Consider the following 23,522-nt stretch of genomic DNA (forward strand, 5'->3'; position numbering starts at 1 on the left):
ATTATCCCTTAATATTGATGAAAAAGTGTTAGCTCTACTGGCTAGTAATCTGCTAGCTCCACTGGCAGATTACTTCATTTGAAGAAAGTGGAGCTAGCATTCTTACAAGTTAGTTTTGTCTTATTTAAGCTGAACTAAAATATTTGCATCACTAGACAACAAATAATTAGTAAATAAAAAATAATTTTAGAAAAGCACAAGAAAAGCAGACATGCTAATAGGTTTTTAATGTGTTTTAATCGCTCTTTCTTCATAGAGGTTGACTCTTCCTCTTCATTCCACTCAGGACTGGCCCTGTTTTGATTCTGGAGCGGACTTCTTGTGGCAGAAATCTGTTAAGGGAAATAAAATATGAATTATCTGGAGTTGTTGGAGGCGTCATGGTGTTTCTGTCACAGTGGCAGACCTGCCACTCCGTCGTAGGTGTACGGTTTGTCATGTGGGACTCCCAGACACTCGGCCAGTTTCTTATGGTCATCGTGGGCGGCTTTGTGTTGCTCCACATCCCGGTGCGAACCCTCCCTCCCTGATTCACAAACAAAACAACATCGCTTCAGCAAAACTTCCCAAATAATAAATCATTACGTAAATTATCCTTAGTGAATTTATTAAAGTGAGTGAGTGTCTGTTTTACTGTAGCTAAGCAGGAATTTCATCCGTGAAGATTTGAAGGTCATCAGCAGACAGTCGTCGCAGCTCTCGTAGAATTCAACATTCGCCGGGTCGTTCCACTCCACCTCCACTCCGTCCTTCTCCACTCCTGATGCACAGAAATAAGGCTGGTTACACTGATGCAAGCAAAGGCACAAAACACCAACTATACCAAATATATATGGTGAATATTTATAGTGCAAATATCTTTGTGCACTTGAAATTTGACAAAAAGAAGTTACAGATCACTTTTAAGCAAGAGTTGTTTTAAGTAAATATTTCCACTGGAAGATTATTTCACTTTTAATGGATTTTCACATGTTATAAATGAGGCATTATTGTGTGACAGTCAAATGATTATTAGGGTTTACTCTAAAGAACTTATGTTTTGTTTGATTTTTCACCCGGTTTTATTTATTTCCATTAGTCCTGAAACGATTAATCCGATTAATCGTGATTAATTGATTATTGAAATAATCGTCAACTAATTTAGTCATCAATTGTTAAGTGAAGTACACAGGCTCAAAAAAGACTACTTACTGAAAAAAAATCATATTCAGAGACGTAATTAGCACAAAACTGTACAAAAACATACATACATTTTGTGTTTAAGATATAAACACCTTTGTCTGTAAATACATTTTAGCCAAAACTCCTAAAGTGGTATAGTTTTAGCTTTGCTCGCTAACTTTATTGTATTTTAAGCAATAAAATTTTATTTTCTCATTTAGAAAGGGAATTTAATTATTTGTTTATTTGCATTTTTTAATATATATCTAGTGGTTAAAGTGGTCAAATGAAATGTGCAATTTTTAAATCCAATTAACCAGTTGATCATCAGAATAATCAATAAATTAATTGCTTTCTAAAATAGCTATATCTGTTGTTGTTGACAGTCACTAATATACAGACATCAGGTGATAGTGGTGCTTTGTTTTTCTTTAGACTAAAACATTAAAAAGCTGACTCACTAGAATATTCACAGTTAACATATCTGTCCTGTTGTGGGTTTACGTTTGTGTGCAACTTACTGATTGAATGAGTGGGCAATGTGTGGTGTTCACCGTCGTCAGAGGGAATCGTCAAGTTGATAAAGTAGGAGGTGCAGGAATTGCTAGAAGTTGATGAAACAGATTAGAAACGACACCAGCAGATTTATTGAATCAACTGCAGACATCTCATTTCCAACTTTTTATTCTAACATCACACTCTAATCTATTGTTTCCACTGCAAAAACACAGAATCTACCAAGCATTTATTGTGTAATTTCTAGTGCGAATAGCACACTTTTTTGCAAGATATAGGAGCTTGTTTTAAGTTAATAATTCATCAATTATGATTTTAAAAAGTTCCACTGGAAGATTTTTTAATTTATTTCACAATAAACCAGCACTGCGCCGTTACCTAGCAACCCCAGTCAAGTCCAGATCGTCACCTAGCAACCAGTTCGAGTTCTGCTGGCAGATTTGTCAGTTATAAAATGACATTTTTCTCAAGTTATAAATGAAATAATCTGCCAGTGAAACTAATATTTTTTTATGACGGAATTCTTCACTTAAAACATATGTCCTAAAATATTTGCACAAGAAACTAGACCAAAAATACTAGGTAAGATTTTGTGTTTTTACAGTGTAGTTTTTATTCAGCTTCAGTTTCTCGGGATTAAGGTTTTATTTAATGTTAAAACTTACGAGAATTTGTTCTTCTCAAGGTACTCGATTGTTTTGTTGTCAGCAAGGAGTCTGAACTCAACGTGGGAGCTGGTTAAGTTCCCCAGTAAATCTTGGCCAGCGTGAAAGTCAGAGACGGACCAGACCAGAACCCATTCACCGTAAATCTGCAGAAACACAGAAAAGAGGGAATGTTTGATTAACAGTTATTAACAAAATGGTTTTAAGCAGACTGACCTGCTGTGTTACTGGTAATATGACTTCTAGAGTAAATCACTGGACATTTAATCAGGGCTACAAAAAACACAAACTCTTAAGTACTTTAGGTTTTGTTTCGAGAACAAATATCTTAGTACACTTAAAATTAGACAAAACTACCTACAAATAACTTTTCAGAAAAATATAGGTTTATTTTAAGTCAGTACTTCTAGAATATTGATAAAAATTACTAGTTTTTACTAGTACCGATTATGTTATAAGCTAACAACTACTTTTTCAACAACATTATAGAATTATTGGCTTAAAGTTTTTATATCTTTTGGAAAAGCTACTTCTAAGTTAGCTATCTTATTTCATGTGTATTAAGATATTTAAACTAGAAACTAGACTAAAAATACTTGTGATTTTGAGTTTTTGCAGTGAGTAAAACGTACAAATGTTACAAATTGTTTGACACGATTAAACACTGCAAAAACAGAAAATCTTGTAATCTTGATCTAGTTTCTAGTTCAAATATCTCAGTGCACTTGAAATAAGACAAAACTAACAAGTATTTTTTTAGCAGGATAAGAGCTTGATTCTAGTTCCACTGACAGATAATTTCAATTGAAACATTTTTTACAAGTGAAATAATCTTCCAGTGGAACTAGAACGTTTTTCACCAAGATTAAGGAATTACTAGCTTAAAACAAACTCCTATCTCTTACTAAAAAGTTACTTCTAAGTTACTTTTGTCTTCTTCAAGTGTACTAAGACATTTGCCTTAGAAACTAGACAAAAATTCTTGGTAAGATTTAATTTTTCTGCAGTGAAACATTTGAAAATGTCTCATCCCAGTGGTCTAAGACCGGCCAGAACCAGACTCACCTCATGCAGATTTTTGGTGGGCAGCCGTTTGGCCAGACCCTGGCACTCCTCTGGAGCCGGTGCTGCATTGCAGCCGATTGCTGCTAACAGCAGCAACAATGCAACCTTTGCTGCAGCCATTCTGCTTTCAGACCCAACAGTGACACACAGTCACTGAGACGGTCGATTTATAATGACTCTGGGCCCACAGTCCAAAGATAATGTGTGTTCAGAGGGAGACAAATTGCCGAGTCATCCTCTAACCTTTTTATTCATCAATGGAAAAGTTTTTAAACTAAAGGCACAGAGAAAACATCTAACATGAAGCCTTAAACCAGAGAAACAGTTTATCAAACTTCATTTAGTCAAACCTCCAGGAGTTGAATAAGCTAGTTTTTAGGTTAGCACTTAAAAAACTGAAAGAAGAAAAAGACAGGCGTAGGAACTATTTCCCAGAATGCTTAGAGGCATGTTTTTGTGTCCTGAGATCGAAGTGCATTACATTGATCTGACTCTTGTGTTTTATTAAGACAAATGTTTATTTTAATGTCGTGTTCACACTAAATGTTTCTGAGCTGAATTCATTGGGATGTTTATTAAGATTAATTATTAGATCAGAAATTTTTGTTCATGCAATTTGAAACAAGAATTTAAATTATTCTGAAGTAAAATAAGTTATTTTAACTTGATATTGTGAGTAAAAAATAATAGGGAACTGTGGCTCTTTAACTAGGTGATGACAGTTTATTTTCAGGCATATTGTGAAATAAATATTTGCAACATTAAGTTAAAACTCATAATTCAAGATTAATGAACTTTAAAAATGATGTTTAGACAACTTGTCTCTCGTTAAATCAACTGTCTTGCTGACTTAAGACATTCTGTTTCTGAACTGGCTTTCCCCGTGTGGCCTTGGAAGGGCTGCATATTTCTAATCTCCTTGAAGATATGTAAACATAACGCTCCTTCCCACCTAACCCCCTCCTGTATCCATGCAGCTGTGAAGCTGAACGCTCCCAAGGACATTCCTGGATAAACAACACCTTTATCGGACTTCTGCCAGGAGGCTCAGCCACCTGGTTTCATGGCCCTGTGATGTCACTGCCTTCACTCATATCTTTGTTTTGCCCATTGTTTTGTCTGAATGTTGCCATTTGCCCTAATGTGTCCTTTCCTCTTTTCTGTTTTAGTTTGTTAGAAACGGTGGAGTACTCCCTATTTAACCCAGAAAAGGATTATTTTAGTCTATTAGTAATATCAGAAATTGTGGAGTGCGCACTATTTAGATCAATATTATACAGCCCAGAAATGGAATCAGAATTAGAATAACTACGAACTTGGAATCCAGAAATACTTAACAAGAACAGTCACTGCTTAGTTTATATTACTTTTAACCCAGAAAAGGATTTAGCTGTCTTTCTTCTTTTTGTCTTTCCTATGGTTTATTTGTTTGTATTTCCTTTTAATTCATGTAAAGCTCTTTGAATTGCCTTGTTGCTGAAAATGTGCTATATAAATAAAATTACCTTACCTTAAGTAGGATTTTCAAGGCAGCTGGTTTCAAGTTAAACCACCTTCAAATCTTTTACAGTGTAGGTTTATTATTCCTTTATGTATTATGTCTCTGAATTATTCCATTCATGCTTAATTTATTAAAATCTTTGTTTTTCTTTCTTCATTTGTTTTCCATGTCTGACCTTTTCTTATTTCTCCATTTTCTCGTTTGTTCATCTCTTCATATTGTTGTAATTCTCTGTTATTTACAGTCACGTCTTTGTCTTGTGTTGGATTATTGTGCCTTTAATGTTTGTTGCTGTTGGCATTTTGGCTCTTCTTTATGTCCGCCTTCACCAATCGTCACCAATCTTTTGTGGGTTAACACGGAGTCAATATTTATTCATCAGTTTTATTTTCTTTGCAGTTTTAAAACTACATGTTGCACAAGGAAAAAACATTTTAGTCATTGTGCAAATTAGATGCAGAATGACTAAAAGGAACTTGGCAATTTGATGCTCTCCTCTTCTTTGCAAAAACCTGCAGAAACAGACAAAGGAAAATGAAAATCCCAGCACATTAAACCATCACAGCAGAGAAACCTCAGAGCTGTTCGCACTTTTCTCAGGTTTGTGGAGGAAGTTTGGTTCTCCAGAGAAGCCCAAGCAGCTCGCCTGCTTCTTAAAAAGCTCCATGTCAGACTCTGCTATGGCCGATCCTCTGCCTGGAAAACAAATAATGAAAATTAATTAATTTACAGTTTGGAATAAAACCAAGAAAATGTATCCATGCGACTGATTTCTTCTTACCTAGAAAGTAAAGAGAACGAGCGGTGATTTCGTCCTGGATGTTTGCGAAGCTGAATTTAAATAGCTCAGTGAGAATTTTGATGTTTTTGGCGGTGCTGTTTATCGCTATGACCAAACAGCCGTCGCAGCTCGGCAGCACATGAGACTCAGAGGTCATGTTAAGATCTGGGAACAAACACAGAAAAAAGTGGAAAAATGGATCTTAATTTTCATATTTATTTATTTTTAGGAAAATAAACAATTTCATATTTATTTTACAGAAATAAATAGTAAAATAAGTAATAAAATGATGACAATAAAGTCACAATATTATGAGAATAAATTCAAAACATTGCAAGATTAGATTTGTAGTTTTACGAGAATAAAGTAATAAAATTACAAGCATAAAGACATAGTATTACAAGAATTAAATCTAAATAATATAAGAAAAAAGTCAAAATAACATGACAATAAAGTAAGATAAAATATTTCAAGAATAAAGTCATAATATAATGAGAATAAAGTCACAGTATTACAAGAATAAAATCGCAACATTATCACTTCTCATAATTTTATTTAATTTTTAAAAATTTTCTTAGTGTGGCCCCAATAACTCTTTGTACATTATCAATATATATGAACAAGAAAATCAATAGAAATTTGGATGAAAAATCTGGAAAATGACCAATAAAACTGAGAAAATGTGCATTGTTTGTAAGCATAATTGGATTTTTTTAAAAAGAAAAATAAACGGATGTAAAATCCCGCCCTGAAATGGTTTGTTTTTTAAATGGAAGCTGCAGGCTGGCCTCTCCTGCAGGACTTTGACTCTTTTTGTCAGCTCACATTGGGAAACTTACATGAGGACGTTACGGTGTTGCCCTCTATCTTCATGCTCTGGGTGTTTTTCAGGCAGGTTCCATTTCTATTGAGGAAAAAGGTGAGTTCACAACCTTAAAGCTGAACTATTGTCCTTCCTTAAACAGATTAAGATAAGTTTATGGTCTCTACAAAACATGTTCATTACAATTTTTACACAAAATAGTTCTTTGGTGAGATTTTAGTCTGGTCAGTTCAACAGTTTGACACACAAACTGAAAAATGCTTCCATATAACCACCAATAGAACAATTTCTCTAAATTGTATTTATTGCATGTTTACATAAAACAACCTGATCAGAATCAGTTATCCGACATTTTCAGATATTATGAATAAACAGTTTTCATTTTTTTGCTTTTTCCTTCCTTTATGCATTTTCATCTCAGTAATTATATGGTTGTGTTTTGCTTTTCTTTCATACATGCAGTAAATGTGTATATTTACTGTGAACTCACATATTGCTCCCTTGAGACATGACAATCTCGTTGTTGCCAGCCGGCGACTCTGTGATGTTCACCCAGGAGCTTTCAGTTAACTTCAGCATCTCACCATGAAAGTCATGATCCGTGTAGCCTGCAAGGAAATTTACTTTTCCATAGATCTGCACACAAACAGGAAGTTGGTTACTTTCACAACATGAACGTGTTTGAGATATGAAGAAATAACTGATTTTATGTTAAATATTTGTTGTGTTTTTACTGTTTGCAGATGGTAAAATGCTGGTTATCCAGCTAACCAGCTAAATAAGCTGGTTACAGCTACATAGCTGGTTAGCTTTGTAGCTAACTAGCTAACCAAGAGACTACCGTTTGGTTACTGTTTGCTTGTAAAACCAAATTATTGTTTGGTTATTTATATGCAAAGTACAATTTGGATATGGATACGTTCACTTTTTCTAGTTTCAGAACATCAGGTAAAGGTTTGCATTGAAAGATTTTGACAAAGATGTTCTTATTAAAATCCTGCTTGGACAAATGTTTCACAAAGAGCTAATGCTCATCTTGGACTATATAAATGAAGAAACACAATTTCACCACTGTGCTTTTTCAAGAAATGCAATTAAAATCACACTTCTTGTTAATGTGATAAATCCTTAAAAAACATGGCGTGCCATCCTCCTCCTTCTACTTCCTGTTGTTTTCTTCTTCCTGGTCCGACTGTTGATCATGTGACTTGTATGATGAGATAAAAGTGTTTCCATTGCAGTTTTGTGAAATAAACCAATTTTGATACAGCTGAAAAATTACCTTGTCCTAGTGGCAAAACTTTTTATCGAAACATTACGCAACGAAAATGCAAATAGTGACAGGAATCACAACATAAAACTACCATGAAGATGTAAAAAGCAAACAGAAACAACAATGAGGACCACATTACTGTTGCAGTAGGAGCTAAATGAGTAAATCCAGATAATAACGGAGTATTAATCTCGCTGGGGTATGAACGAGAGGAAGCGTTTACCACAGACGGGTCGGCCAGAGAGACGGGTGCGACCAGCGGCTGGCATTCTTCAGGTGAGAGAGCTGAGCCAATCAGAAGCAGCGAAGCAAACAGCAGCGAGCCGAGCCACAGGTTCATGATGACAACGCAGAGACAGTCAGGCCAAGAAAGGATGCAAGAAGATGGAGACACAGCAGCATGTCCTGTGAGCTGCTTGACTTTTATACAATCTGATTAGGTAACAACTCTGTGGACTTTCCAACGGTTGTGTAAGAACATTTTTTTAAATTGGGTTTTTGCTCTTTAGGGTTTGTTTTAGGTGTGTGAAAGTTTGCAATGATAGAGTCTGGTTTGTGTAGCAATCATTTGCTTTGTTTTCTTTTGTTTGACTGACTTTTAAAATCTAGGACTTTGTGGGGTTAACCCACACAGACATTGATTTCTGTGAAGTTGAGATCTGCAACTTTGTTAAGCCAGAAAATTCCTGGAGAATTTCCACCAGGAATCCCCGCTGTCCCTTTTCTGACTGCTGCAAAGTTCAGACTTGCAAACTAAACAAAAACCAGGAGAAGCTGCTGATTCATAGGAGTGACTTTTATTGAAAGTCTGCTGAAAGGACATTTGAAATACTAAAACGTTATATTTCAGAGATTGTATGCACAGAGTACTGAGAAATGTATCTGATACTAAACAAACAAACAAACAAACAAAAACTAAACAGGAGCGTAATCCCTTTGCTGTCCCTAAACCGAAGATGTTCCTTCATAGAGGTAAAACGCCACAGACACAATCCTCTGCATCACATGGGTTAGGCCACGCCCATTTTTGGAGGCTATTAGCCACATGGCTAATTATTATAAACCTGTTGAATGAGCCTGAAAATATGTTAAGAGTTGATCATATGGGCTAACGAAGATTAAATTTAATCATGTTCTGTTAGGATCTTTGGGTTGTTTTGTGTTTTGATTATTTCATTCTAGTTTGATTATTCTGTGTTCCTTAGTCTCTTTCTTTAATTAGATCAGTATTGTTTTAAAAACCTTTAAATATTGTTTAATTCAGTACTTCTCTTTGACGGTGTTACATATAGATGTGAGATAATAAGTGAGGAAAAAAATCTTTAAGGAAACATTTAACCTGGTTTCAAGAAATAAAAAACAAACATTGTTTACCAGGGATTAATTTAACCAACAGAACATTTAAAATTACAGAGGGTCAAAATTTACTGATTTTGAAGCATCTGGATTTTTCAACTTTTTTCAGACATTTGGAAGTTTTGAAAGGAAAAAATATAACTGTGTAGCCAAATATATTTACATTTGTGTAAATAATTTGTAGTTAGATGTAAAATAATATTTCTGTACTGATAAAGCTGCAGCAGCTTGTTGAAAAGTTTCATTTATTTGAACTTTGCGTCCACTGACACAACGCAAAATGTACTGACAAGATTCAGCAAGATTTTGCAACTTTTATAGTATTTGGAGCAATGATACCATTATTTACCCAAATGGATGTGACTTTTTAAGTAAATATCAAGAAGCAAGTGTTTATTATTTGTCCTGAGAGATAAAAATCCCTCCACTCTGAGTACATTATTAACCAACAGGGATCAAAAGGTCAAAACAAAGTTTCAGAAAACAAGTTTATCAGAACTGGAAAAAAACGGCCAAAGGTCTAACGCAGAAATCCGACTTTTATCTGAGGGATTCCAGGAGTAAAATGGAGATAAATATCCAGGTGAGTCCCAAGTGTGACCCAGGACCATTGGTGAGTTAGAAGGGCATCATATTTTATTACATTTATCCTCTACTTCCACTTTAAATCTCTAAACATGAACAATGTGGTTGCCATGTTTGAAATTAATTGCAAAATGTCCTTTTCAATGTTCTAATATTCTTCAGACTAAAACTAGTTGGTGACAGGATTCATTTTCCTGTATAGGTTAACTAAATCCCCTGTTTGTTCAAATCAAACATTTTAAAGAGCTCAACGTTCGCTGAAGACTCACAGTAACAGGGCAAATAGTTAGTTATCTTTCTGGAGCTCAAAACATCTGAAATAAGTTCATCAGAAAGATGAGATTTTATTATTTTAATAAAAAAGATTTAAAAAAATTAAAAAAGGACAAATCATAAAGAGGGAAAACTAATTAAGGTGTAAAATATAAATAGAAAAGACAAGACTCAAATATTTTACTGATAGATTATAAAGACTTCAGTTCAGCAGGTCAATAATTAATATAATCTACAAATCACTCAAACACAAAGATTTAAAACACTTCTTAGTTCTAATTTAAAGATAATTTAAGTGTTTTTCTTCCATGTCACCTTAAAAATGCTAAGAAATCCTGTCAGGCTTATCCAGTCAGAGACTAAAGTTTGAAAACAAACCTTATTGTGGCTGCAGTAGCAGCGAATGAACACTAGGAGGAGTCAGAGTTTAACTAACCAACAACTTGAAACTTAAGCGAGACGTAACAAAACAACAAAACCTTCCTAAGGTGTAAATGACAGAAGTGAGAGTTTGACTCCATTAACCAGAACCAGAACCAGACTGCAGATTAAAGATGTTCTCTTCACCATCTGTCGCATTTCCTATTAGAAATAAACTCATGTATGGAAACTCTGAATATACGGAACGCAATTAAAGCAAAAAACAGAAAATAACAACAACAATAATAAAGTCAGAGTTTTTCACTCATAATTCTGAATTCAATCTAAAAATGTAGGGTTTTTTTCCATAGAATTCTGACTTTAATCTGAGAATCTGAATTTTTCCTCAAAATTTGTAACATAATGTCAGAATTCTGACTTTTTCCTGTCAGAATTAGGATTTTATTTCTCAGACTTTAGATTTTTTTTCTAAGAATTTTCAGAATTCAGATTTTTTTTTTCTTGGAATTAAGATTTTCTTCTCAGACTTGTTACTTTTTCTTCCTTGGAATTTTAACTTGAATATCAGAAATATGACTTTTTTTCCCTCAAAATTAGGATGTTTTTTCTCTCAAACTTTAGACTTTCTCCTTAGAATTTTAATTTCAGAATTCAGATTTTGTCTTGAAATTAAGATTTCCTTCTCTGAGATTTATTACTTTTTACTTTAAAATTTTAACTTTAGTTTATATATATATATTTTTGGTGGCCCTAATCCACTCTTTTGGGCTTAACTTTATTTTTTTAATCCTTTCTAGTAAATTACTGCAGCAGCAACAATAAAATGTTTATCTAAGACATAAAATGACATGTAGAGTTTCATAATCTGAAATATGCGGGGCATTGGCTGTTGAGGATCTGCGATTAGAAACTATTGCTTTCAATATTTTCATTCTGCTGATAAAAATTAGTTTCCAAGTCCCACGATTAGGGAACATTTGAATCCAGGAAACATTTTGAAGAGCATTTTTAACGCTGGAAAACTTTTAAAAAATGTCTTAGCTTGCAGAAAACAGTTTTATTACTGCATGTTGCTCAATGGCAGCATTATGGTTATAAGTATGTATTTATATTAAGGAAAAACAGCAATTTAAAATAAAAAAACGATAAACCCAATGTTAAACTAATCTACTACGAAAGCTTTAAAGGCTTAAATCCTCAGGTAGAATAATGAAACAATCATGAAATAAAAGCTTCATTCAGAAAGAAAATGAGCAATTTTCTCCCAGTAAGAGTTAAATAAAAATATAAATAGTGTGAACATTGTTGCAGGAAGATTAGTGTCAATCACATTTTATATTTTTATTAGAATAATCAGTGAGAATAATGAGAGACAGAAAAAAGTGAGCTATCCCAGGGTTTATTTCCTGCTGTGTTGATGATGAATAAAACCGACTTTATTAGAGTTAAATTACCTCATCATATTCTGTTAGATTTTTTTTCTCGCAGCTGGAAGCGGTGCTGGCAGACCGGAGGTGATTGGTTGATGCTTTTTACGATCGCGCATTCATTACTTTACTTTCCTACAAGCCGAGGAATCGCAAACCAAAGCTGTTTGTAAATGTAAAGACATTCAGAAAGCACCAACAAGACAGAAATACAAATGAAAAAACAAACAGATTTTGAATAATACAGTGTTTTACTATGAATGTTTCATTGTTTATGTGCATTTTTCAGTCTGAATCATTGAAATATTGGTTCATAAAGAGATCCTCCTTATGCAGGTGAAAACTGCAGCTTTAGGGTTTGTTTATTAGTTTTGCTGGTTCAGGACATAAACAGACCTGAGTGAATCCTGCGTCTGGTCCCAACTCTCTCTCCTGATAAATCACACTGCAGTCATTTGTCATGATCAGGAGAAACACAGTGTGCATTTAGATCTGGATTAAAGACGTTTAAATAAGCCGATAGTGTTTTAAAGGCTTAATCCAGTAGAAAATGTATTTCTATATCAGACAAATAAAACCTGGGTAAATATGAAAAACTGCTTTCAAGTGATCATTTTACTTATAAAATAAATAGCTATCTATTACTATCAGGATTGTTGAATCAAGAAATCATCTAAATAAAAACCTCTCTGATAACACGAAGTTGGCTAAATGGCCGTAAAGAGGAAGTTTTTGTACTTCCTTTTTGGTTTCTACTGCTTCGAAAAACAGCTTTTAAAAACCTCCCTGATGTTTTTTGTCGTTAGATTAATGTGTTTTTTGGTGTTTGGAAGATGAGCCGTTTCAAAAGACTCGAGATTAAGCAGGCACTGTGTAAATATTAACCCCAGCGAAGCCCAGCCCGTTACCTAGCAACCCCAGCGAAGCCCAGCCCGTTACCTAGCAACCCCAGCGAAGCCCAGCCCGTTACCTAGCAACACAAGCTGAGTTCCAGCAAGTTTGGCCGCCTGGTTCTACCGTTACCTGCTCTGGAAAATACAAAGTGTTTTGTTATTGACTTACCAGGCTCTTCTGCTTTTCAAAGATGTAGAACTGCGCGTCTGTTTGCAGCCATTTTCACGTAAGAGTGTAAACGTTGATCTGGGGGGCGTGGCCAGCAGAATCTATTTGGATTTAAAGTGACAGGATGCCCTGAAAGGAGATCATAATAGGCAGAACTGCTCAGACTAAAATCTCATTATCTTTTTGTGCAAAAAACATAACTAACATATTTTATATAGACTTATTCTAACCTGTTCAAGGAAGCATGATAGTGATCCACAGTAAGATCCAATGCTGACAAATGGAGAAAACATGGAAAAATGGTGAGCATTCTCAGGAATGACCACAACGAATTGTTCAAAGGCACCAAGAACTACATCTAAACCACTGCAGATAAGTTAAGGTCAGTGCTTTGAAACATGTTTTAGCTAGATGTTTCAAAGCTAAAACATTTGTTCAACTAAAAGAACATCTAATTTTTCCCACAGAAACATCTTGATGGTTTTCAAGACTTCAGGGAAAATAGTCCGCGGACTGGAAAAGAGATTTTAGAGGCTGTTTGGCCAGTTTCATCCAATGTAACACAAACTATTTAAGAAAAAAACAAAACAAAATAATATTGTACTGACAGAAGGTTTAAAGTCCAGTTTAGGTGCTCAGGCATCCAAGTCAAGTGAAGCCAAGTCAAAACTTGAATTGGCTTCACTGGGAAACAATGTTAGCACATTATTACTGTCGTCATGACAACTGAAGACCAACCAATCAGAGTTTACAGGGTAACATTTGTATTACATAACTTAAATAGCTACTGCAATGACTAGTTTTAACCAGTTTTATCCTCCCTGTTTTCAGAGCAGCGTTCAACAACTGAAGGTTGTTTCTTCCAAGGGTCTTTTTAGAGAAATTAAATCAAATAATTAGCAGCTGTGAGGCTAAAGCGCCTCCATACCAAAAATTGTATTGTAGCACCTGATTCGAAGCTCTGTGTTGTATTGATCAGCCTCCTCATCGTTGAATAAGGACGTCCGCAGTGCAAAAGACAAACTTCTTCTTCTCTGATCCTCCCACGCCGTGTGATCTGAACTCAGCCGAGTGTCAGGACGACAGGCTGCACACAGTAAGTGACGGCTTTTCACTTTTAGACATTTAAAGGCACTACTTTCTACATAATTAAGCGTGGAGGTGGTTCGGCTTAACTAAAAGCAGGAAAGGTCAAAGTCAGCCGAAGTTGGTGGTGGAAAAGAAGAGAAAGACATGAGCATTAAACATGAAATGATTGAAGCAGAAAGACAGAGCGAATGCTCGATCAATCAGAGATCTGGGATATTTATGTCTATGCTAGAATAATGTCCAAGGCTGAAGGTTTTTGAGTTATTTTAGATGGAATATACTTTAATGTAGAATCAGCAGTTTGTTCACTGCAAAACTCAAAATCTTATCAAGTATTTATGGTCGGGTTTCTACTGCAAATATCTTAGAACACTTGAAACCAAACTAAACCAACTTACAAGTAGGGATGTAGCGATACAAAAATTTCAGATATACAATATTCTGGTCACGATACGATATGTATCACGATATTGCTGAAAACTTTTTTGTAAGTTAGTTTTGTCTAATTTCAAGTGTATTAAGATATTTGCACCAGAAATTAGGAATTGTTGGTAAGATCTTGTGAAAATGTCACGTTTGTGAATTTTACAACTTTTCTTCCTCATTAAAGTGTGTATTTTTACTGCAAAGACAAAGTCTTACTAAGTATTTTTGTTCCACTTTATAGTGCAAATATCCTAGTACACATAAAATAAAACTAACTCACAAGTAGCTTTTCAGCTTTACATTACAGCTTTTTCGATTCAATAAATCCTTATAATTGATGAAAAAGTACTGAATTAATTTACTCATAACACAGGGAAAATGTCTTATTATAAGTTAAATAATATATCAGAGGAACTAGAACTTTTTCATGAATATTAAGGAGTTATTGATTTAAAACAAGCTCCTGTTTTTTGCTGAAAAGTTACTTGTAAGTTAATTTTGTCTTATTTCAAGTTTACTCAGACATTTCCACCAGACTAGACCAAATATTCTTGGAAAGATGTTGTGTTTCTTCTGAACATTTACACCCAGCCAAGCATATTAAAAAGATGTTTCAGTAAACAAATGGACGTCACACTTTGGTTTCTTTTTGCAAGCTTCAGGTATTTTGGATCCACGTTGTGAAAGTGAGAAGGGCTTCATCTCCAGGCGAAGCGTGACGAAGCGTGTCGAGCAGAGATCCCACCTTTATGAATTAAATCCTGTCCTAACCGAAGACGCTCAAACTGGCTGACCTGCTCTCTCTGCTCTGATCAGCAACCTGCTCAGGTTTCCCTGAGTTTCATCTCCTTCATTAAAATGCTCTGCCCTCAGGCAGCTTTGTCGCTTCACAGGCGTTTCTAAAGGTGTTAGATAAGGTAAGAGTAACGCGCGCCCGCCAGAATCAGGACGAATCGGCTCAAACCAGCATGTGGGTTTCTCCTGAGCCATATTTGCCAGTTTTTTCCTTTTAATTCCTCATGTTTTGGATTTTGTTCCATTAATTTGTTGCGGGTGTAAATCCTGGCCACGATGTGCAGCAATGGCAACTGGTAAAATGTTTACCGGTTTTCTCAACTGTTGACTGTGTTGACAGTTTTTACGACGTACAGCGCTTTGAACTGCCTTGTTTCTGAAATGTGAAACACAAAACCTTGATTGATTGATTGATTGAAGACAGAGATTTGACTGGGAGAGAAGCAAAAAAACAACCAGGATCTGACAAGTAACAACCGAAACCCAGTAAAGATAAGTCCTAAAGTAGAAAAATGACCACACAGGAAGAAAAACCAAACCAAATAGTGAGGCTTACACCAACTTGGTGTAAACTAGTAAACCATTCGCTTGTAAGAAAGGAAGAAAAACAAAACAATGAAAAGAATAAAAAATAAATAAATAAAAACAACAAAGCTTCCAGACAACCATAAAGTTAACAATGCAAAACAGGAAACAATCTGCAAAACACCCTGATAATTTGGTGTGTGTATTTAAATTTTATCACTTTTCCCGTAGCGTGAGTTCACTGATGCAGGGAGTTGTCGCTATTTTAAGTACTGGTTGCCATGGGAACCACACTTTTTGTATCCTTTTTTGCCAACTACCAGCATGGAGAGGGAAAACGCGTTTGTACTAAATCTGCTTATTTTTTAAACATGAGTTTTTAATCCTGCCTGGTCCAGCAGGTAAAAAGTTTTGATGTAACTTCATGAAGGTTTCCTGTTACCTTTTTTTTTTTTTAAGATTCATTGCTTGTTGAAAAACCCAAATCAGATCAATATGCCGGCTTTGCAAAACGCTGAAATCCTCCTTTTCGTTAGCAGCAGCATGTTGTAATTTGTCTCCACCCATCAACCATCTGTCAGCTTTCATGTGTGACTCTCACATGCAGATTATGGAAATACAGACTAATAACATCCACAGAGAAGCAGCTTAATTTAAAAATACGACTCAAATCAAAGCAACTTTTCACATTTCAACAGAAAGTGTCTGGATTTCTGTGCATAAGAGCTAAAACTAATTTATTAATAAAGTGCAACTTGCAGGGAGATTTCAGACATTGAAAAAGAAATACCTCAAACTGAGGGTTTAGACAGGGTTGTCCAAAGTGCGGCCCGGGGGCCATTTGTGGTCCTTGGACGGATTTTATGTGGCCCCCAAGTGCAAGACTTTTACTGAAAAGCTGCGTCCAATTCTTTCTTAAATTTGGCTAAAAATGGCCAATGTTTTAAAATAAAGTGAATCCTCTTATGACTGAAAATAAATTTCAAAATTTAAAAGAAACTGAAAATATGATGTCTTTCTGTCAATACAGCAAACATGGAAACTTAAAGTATTAATAAGTAGTAAAGTTCTGCAAAAAAATCTCAGAAATTTGCTAGAAAAAATAAATTTTTAGATTATCAGAATTTTTCCACAATGAACTTGGAAATTTCTTAACTTCAAATGTCCAAAATTTTCTAGAAAATTTCAGTTTTCAGAGATTAATCACAAAATTTCAGAGTTTTTGGCAGAAATTTAATCCTTTTTCTCTTTTTTACCATCGTAAAAATTGCATTCGTGTTTTTGATTACAATAAATTTCTGGCTCCTTTATTTGCTCGATCTTAGGTTGCCTTTTTGATCCACTAATACTTTTTAGCGGACAATTTGGCCAAACACTTGTACGTCTCGTGTTTAAGAAGAACAAAAATCACCGGGAGCAAATCAAGACCCAACAGATTTTTTTATTTCTTTACAAAACAGAAGTGCAGCCTCATACAGAAACAGAAGGCAGGGAGGTAAATCTACTCCTCGGGTTTTAACGTGACGACTTGCAACCACTGGGAGATGCACTGAAGCTCTGTTCACACACTGACACAGTCTGCACGTCACCTTCACTGTAAAAAACACCAGATTAAAGCAACAGCTGAGAGATTACCGCATCACACAGTTATGTAAGCAAATAAATCAAAACCGCTGAAAAAACAAAACATAAAAAAATAAGCTTTTCATCTTCTGCAGGCTCAGAACTGTAACATAAAAACTGAGTGTTTTACTCTGAAAATCCATTAAAATTTATTAAAATAACATATTTAGTTATAATGTTACGTCATGTTTAACTGCTACTATGCAAAATGTATTTATAACCTCATAGAAAATGTTTGCTAAACAGTTTAAGATTACCTTTAAACTTAGTTTTTCTTAAAAAAGCTTAAAAGTAATCTTTAAAGCTATCTTTAAATCACAATGTTTAAAGCTACTTAGAGCTTTAAATAATTATGTAAAAAAATAAAACAGTTGTGCATTTTTTTATCCTTAGCGTCTGACATTTATTTGCTTGTTTTTTAACATAACAGTGTTTAGACCAATTACATTTCCTGTTTTGCAGAAAGTAACTTGCGTATCCGTAAAGCGGCTACTCGTAACTTTTTTATTACCAAAAATGTGAATTTGGAAAAAAACAAAAAACAAAAAAAAAAAGACAAGAAAAAATTAACCAATTATTTGTTTTTGGATTTTTTTAGTTGCGACTCCAAAGAGAAAATCACAGTTGTCACCAGATAGAGAAACACTGCAGAGAGCAGGACGTATAACTGGTACAAAAAACCCTGAAAACACTGAGCTAAAGTTTATACCAGTTTGTTCTTGTACTGTATGTGACACCTTTTCAAAGCCACAACACACGAAAAGACCAGAGTGAACAGTTCATTATTTAGTCATCAAAAAGCGCGTTTAAAACAGGAGACTTCACAGTTTAATTCCCAACACACGGCACTTGAAGGAAAAATACACCTTACTGACCTCTGACAAACAAAATGCTGTTTTCTTCTGGCTTAAAAGCAGCATTTATGTTTCACGCCGACAGCGGCGGCCATTACAGCAGGAAGTGATGGCTGAACGACGTAAACAGTAACTTTACACAAGCATCACATTTCCTTCTTTAACAACAAAAAGTTTACTAGCTATATCAGCACAGAAATAAAAGCTGAATCATTTTTATATATAATATGTTCCTGGTGTGTTCGGATTAGCATTGGTAGCTAATGCTAACTCACTTCAGCATTAGCTATCAATGCTTAAGCTAGTGGTTTACAACTAGCTTATACCACAACACACCAACTTGGTGTAAACTAGTAAGCCATTAGCTTGTAATGTTAAACCACAAGCTACGCTTGTTTCGTAAACTAGATATTTGACAGCTGAAATTGTAGTGCTAGCAGTAACCTATCTGTGCTAATCTGCTGGGGCAACCATTTTGGAAAATAATTATTAACCTGTTGTCAGTTTGTTTCCTATTGCTGCCATAAAGGCGAATGTAAAATGCAGGATTAGCTGCTCCACTAGGTGCCACTATTTAGGCACCTATGGTGTTTCCTATCTCGTCACCAATGCTAAAAAAAATGTCTAAAATGTGTTTTACATAAGTCCAAACAAGAATAAATTTAGCTACTGTTACATATGTGAAGTGTGTGTGCTTTGTAGGGTGTACGTGCCTTTAGGAAAGTGTTGATGCTTCTGAATACAACAGGTTGGATAAAGATGGGGCCTTTTCAGTCCCATTTCAAATAAACTGAAAATAAAAAGAGGCACTGTCGACATTTCATCTGATGCCTGTAATATTTTTATTATTTATAGAAAATTGGGTCGGCTCCCATCGCATGTCCCATTCAACATACCAAGGTAAGTGTATTTTCATCAGTGCAGACTGAGCGTTTGCATAGTGTAGCATGAGTATAAGTTCCTCTGTTATCAGTGTAGCATCTCTAAGGAGCAACCCTCATGCCACAAATATATTGATTTAATATTGGCAAGTAAAAGTAATAATTTCCCAGGGTTCTTCATCAATCAGTCCTATGGGACCATAAAGTTGATTGAAAGTTGGATTATAAAGTTTTATTCTCTAACAGACGAATCGCATGGTGAAAGTTTTGGCTTAATGTAACAGGATTGCGAAATTTATGTGCAGGGCCTCCTGAGATTATTACTCTCTTACAATTAATTTGTTTTTAAAGATGGGCGTTTAGTGGAGATAACCTTCTGCACAAAGACGTCTCTTAAAACGTTTTTATGAATATTTAATTTGGGGATAAAACCAACTACCTGTAGAAAAGGTACTTAATATTGAAACATTTCATATTTTAAGCACATTTCCTTAGTTTGTATTTCCAAATTCAGACTTTTTACAGTACATTTTTCTCTGATAAATCTGGATGTGTCTGCCTTACGTTTTTTTTAATGAACTCTGCAGTTATTTTTCTTTTTGTAGAACTGGTTTCCATCTCCAACCCCCAGACCTGCTGACACTTCCAACCTCTAAGCCTTTTTTCAACAGGACCCAATTATTCTGCTTATGTTTCCAGGTGGATTTTTCCTTCAAGTACGGCGTGAAAGTAAAGACAGCTCGAGTAAACCAACAGCCTGAGGGTGAAATTCACCTATGAAAGCCGCGGCCGTACCCGAAGTTTAGCACAAACACACACACATTATAAACAAACACTCAGCAGAGACAGATTTCCTGTCCCGACTCCCTTAAAGGGTAAAAAACATCAGCAAGAGCACTGCTTGAGTTTCTAATCCTATGTAAACAGACTTAGTGTAAGGCAAAGAGGAAGAGGAGGATAAGGAGAGGAAGGATGCAAAGGGAGAGAGGGGATGAAGCTGTGGAGCAGGAAACAATAGTGAAGAAGGAAGAGAAAGGTGAGGATGGTTTGAAAGGCAGACGGCAGAATTAAAGGGTTTAAAGACACAAAGTTTTACCAAAGACTCGACTTCTGCAAGAAAAGAGCTGCAGCTTGAACAGAAAAAACACGAAGAAAATGTATTTTATCTTCACATCGACTGTTTGGATTAGAGCCACTAAAAAAGAAAGAATTTTTTACTTTTTTCTCAGAATTCTGGCTTTAATCTACTAAGATCAAAAATCAAAATTCAGAGATTAAGAATTTTGAGAAAAAAGTCAGAATTCTGCAAAAAAAAAAAAAAAAAAAAAAAAAAAAAAGGTCACATTTCTGAAATTAAAGCCAGAATTCTGATTAAACACGTTAGAATTTGGAGAAAATACAACATTTTTAGATTAAAATCAAGCTCTGGAAAAAAAAAATCTGAATTCTGAGAATAAAAATTTTGAGATAAAAGTCAAAATTCTGTAAAAAAGAAAAAAAAAAGTTCAGGTTTCTGAAATTAAAATCAGAATTCTGAGGGGGGAAAAAAACAGACTTCTGAGATTCAGAAATGTGACTTTAAGGTCAAAATTATATAATTTCCAATGGCTCTAATCCTCTTCTGTAGTTTTTACCAATTTATGTCACTGATATAATTTTTTTCATTCAGTCTTTTTAATATGCAGTTGAAGCCTTTGGTAAATTTTTCCATTTCCTCCCATTATGAAATCAGAGCGCAGACATTTGCATGTAGATACGTCAGACTGAGCGCGATGTTTTTGCAATGAGCTGTAAACATTTCTTTTTGTTAATATGCAGAATGCAGTTTAGAAAATCCAGGTCTCCATTAATACATGTATAAGCCTTGGTTCATCAGACAATGTCCACTGAAAACAGCCAATGTTGTAAAAAAAGCGTCTTTTCTGGACACTTTAATTTTGAAAGAAATGTCGACAAAACCATTAAAAAAAAAACCTAAACATTTTGCCTAAACTCTTGGAGAGGCTAAAGAAGGTATAATTTATTCTCAGTAGCTCATAAAACAAATTAATGATCTTGTGTTGCAAATGTTAAATGAATAAAGTAAATTATAACTCATCCTGATTTATCATATCCCTCCCTCCAATGTCATTTTAATTTATCTGGGGGTTATTTTAGATCATTTTCAATTCAGCCGTTGTTATCTTACTGTATTTTACTTGATATTTAGTTTAGTTTTTTATACCAACGCCTTTTATTACAGGTTTAGTTTAAATACCAATTTAAATCATGTTTTAAAAATAAATGACTGTCTTGAGTCACTGATGACCAAAACTAAAATAAAACACACACTGTGGTCGTTTTTGTCCCGGTAGAGCAACAATAAGCAGCCGTCCATTAAAGCACCTTACTCCAACTTCAGTAACACTGCAAAAACACAAAACCTTACTAGGTAATTTTGGTCTTGTTCCTAGTTTAAGTTACTTACAACACCTGAAATTCGACAAACTAACTTAAAAGTAAATCTTCAGCAAAATATAGAGGCTTGTTGTCAGTAAATAATCCCTTAACATTGACGAAAAAGTGTTTATTCTACCGGCATATAAATTATAACATGGGAAGAATCTCGTGTTAAAAGTTAAATAATCTGCAAAGGGAACTACTTTATTAAAATCATTATTAAGGAATTGTTTACTGAAAATAAGCTTCTATATCTTGCTAAAAATGCACTTGAATATTGGTAAAAAAAAAAAAAGTGCCAGTTTCATTGCTAAAGGGAACTGAAGCCGTTACCTAGCAACCCCAGCCAAGCCCAGCCCGTCTCCTAGCAACCAGTTCTAGTTCCACTGGAAGATATTTTCCCCATAAAATAAGATAATTTACCTGCTAATAGAAATTTTTTTTCATCAATAATAAGGAATGATTTACTTAAAACAAGCTTCTATATAACTTGCTGAAAAGTTAATTTTAAGTTAGTTTGCCTTTTTTCAAGTTTTCTAAGGTATTTGCACAAGAAACTAGACCAAAAATACTTGGTAAGGTTTTGTGTTTTTGCAGTGAAAAACCTACTCACGGGTTTTTTCTTTCTTTCTGCAGCAGCTGACAGCGAAGTAATGAGAGTTTTAGCTCTTTCAAGGGGAGACAGCAGTGAGAGCAAGTGAAAAGATAAGACAGTGAGACGTCTTGGAGAATTATTTTCTTCCTTTATCACCATTTTACTCCTTTATGAGCTTTAGCAACTCAAATGTATTTACCTGTCAAGGTGGTAAAGCCAGCGGAGATTAAAAAAATCCAATGAAAGTGGAGGGAGAGGAGATAAAGTGAGTAAAGGTATAAATCGGCAGTGAGGACGGAGGGATGGAGGAGAGGAACGGGTTTGGTTTGGCAGTGAGACGCTGGGACAGTCAGCAGTAGTTTGTGCAGGGCAGCATTTCCTCTCTATGAGTGAGTGTGTTTACAAGACAGGCATATGAAGTGAATATGTGGTCATGAGTGCCATCACACTGGGAAAATACATGTTTCTGCTGTACAAGAGTGGGTATAAAAACCTGTATTCATGTTGAAATGGCAGGGTTTTGTTTTGCATTTTAAAAAAAATCCATACTTAGTGTGATTATATGGAAGAGGATTAGTGCCACCTACAAAAAAATCTATATATTTTTTTACTTTTAACCTCAAATTTTGACTTTTATCTAAGAACTCAACTCATATTTCTAATTTTGTGTAAATTCAAATAAATAACCAAAGTGTGTTCAGTTAGCAAATGGAAATAATCACATAAAAGATTTGTAAACCTGCACTGAAAGCCTGTGCCAAATTTATCTGGTAGATTTCAGTGTTAACACCAGATTTGCCTCATGGATAACTTGAATTAGGGTTATAATTCAAAGAAAAAAGTTAATTTTTATTATTTTAAAGTGATAATTGTGAGTTTCATCCCAGATTGAGTTTTCAAATCTGAGAATTTTGAGATTGAAATCAGAATTTTGAGATTAGAGTCTCTTTTTTTTGTGGCTGTAATCCTCCTCTGTAGACTTACGACCTATATATCTCACTTTAGCTACACACTGAAATCTTGAAGGAGAAATAATAAATAAAAAAACAACTGAAAATGCTGAAATTCTCTTAATCCTGTTTTCAGAATTAATAATTCCCTTAAAACTCATGTTAGTAGAAAATCAGTGTCACCATTTAAAGGGTCTTTTTTCACCCCAGATGAGAAAATAAAGTTATGTTTGCATCAAAACACTGAATTTTAACATGGTTGTATCAATTTTTAATACCCACTATGATGTTTTCTGTGAGGCAAATAAGACAGAATTTATCTGATACTTTTGCAGATAATTTAAAACAGATGAAATCTTAATTATAAATAAAGATAGATATAAAATATAGACTCTGTTAAACACAGCAGTTGATTCATGGCTGCAAAGCTAATAATATGAATCACAAACTGCCATTAAACAGCAATTAGAGACACT

General features: G+C 34.7%; 2 protein-coding genes and 2 long non-coding RNA genes across 4 annotated transcripts; 2 read left to right on the forward strand and 2 right to left on the reverse strand.

Annotated features, from left to right (window-relative positions):
• Positions 1-206: 206 nt before the first annotated feature.
• LOC106952735 (saxitoxin and tetrodotoxin-binding protein 1-like) lies at positions 207-3,576 on the reverse strand. The gene is made up of 6 exons (XM_015041057.1): positions 3,408-3,576; positions 2,343-2,488; positions 1,683-1,765; positions 635-760; positions 407-526; positions 207-332 (listed from the first exon to the last, which is right to left on the reverse strand). The coding sequence occupies exons 1-6, from the start codon at positions 3,525-3,527 to the stop codon at positions 283-285; spliced, it is 645 nt and encodes a 214-aa protein (XP_014896543.1). The 5' UTR covers positions 3,528-3,576; the 3' UTR covers positions 207-282.
• LOC106952736 (uncharacterized) lies at positions 912-4,590 on the forward strand. The gene is made up of 3 exons (XR_001426039.1): positions 912-922; positions 1,959-1,961; positions 3,733-4,590. It is a non-coding gene; the product is annotated as an uncharacterized LOC106952736 (long non-coding RNA).
• Positions 4,591-5,278: 688 nt separating this feature from the next.
• Positions 5,279-8,197, reverse strand: LOC106952737 (uncharacterized). Its single transcript, XM_015041058.1, has 6 exons — positions 8,009-8,197; positions 7,003-7,148; positions 6,529-6,593; positions 5,690-5,854; positions 5,500-5,604; positions 5,279-5,420 (listed from the first exon to the last, which is right to left on the reverse strand). The coding sequence occupies exons 1-6, from the start codon at positions 8,123-8,125 to the stop codon at positions 5,374-5,376; spliced, it is 645 nt and encodes a 214-aa protein (XP_014896544.1). The 5' UTR covers positions 8,126-8,197; the 3' UTR covers positions 5,279-5,373.
• Positions 8,198-9,343: 1,146 nt separating this feature from the next.
• LOC106952738 (uncharacterized) lies at positions 9,344-16,808 on the forward strand. The gene is made up of 3 exons (XR_001426040.1): positions 9,344-9,754; positions 13,849-13,965; positions 15,041-16,808. It is a non-coding gene; the product is annotated as an uncharacterized LOC106952738 (long non-coding RNA).
• The last annotated feature ends 6,714 nt before the right edge of the window (positions 16,809-23,522 follow it).

Source organism: Poecilia latipinna, unplaced genomic scaffold, assembly GCF_001443285.1.
Source record: "Poecilia latipinna isolate Pla-1442-1.1 unplaced genomic scaffold, P_latipinna-1.0 Scaffold536, whole genome shotgun sequence".
NCBI classification, from domain to species: domain Eukaryota; kingdom Metazoa; phylum Chordata; class Actinopteri; order Cyprinodontiformes; family Poeciliidae; genus Poecilia; species Poecilia latipinna.

Coding starts and splice junctions, on each gene's coding strand:
- LOC106952737 (XM_015041058.1), bottom strand. CDS start 8,125: ATGAACCTGTGGCTCGGCTCGCTGCTGTTTGCTTCGCTGCTTCTGATT. Junction 6,594..7,002: donor ATGTCTCAAGGGAGCAATAT/GTGAGTTCACAG, acceptor TTTCCTCAATAG/AAATGGAACCTGCCTGAAAA. Junction 5,605..5,689: donor TCGTTCTCTTTACTTTCTAG/GTAAGAAGAAAT, acceptor TTTGTTTTCCAG/GCAGAGGATCGGCCATAGCA.
- LOC106952735 (XM_015041057.1), bottom strand. CDS start 3,527: ATGGCTGCAGCAAAGGTTGCATTGTTGCTGCTGTTAGCAGCAATCGGC. Junction 527..634: donor GAAATTCCTGCTTAGCTACA/GTAAAACAGACA, acceptor TTTGTGAATCAG/GGAGGGAGGGTTCGCACCGG. Junction 333..406: donor CACCTACGACGGAGTGGCAG/GTCTGCCACTGT, acceptor TTCCCTTAACAG/ATTTCTGCCACAAGAAGTCC.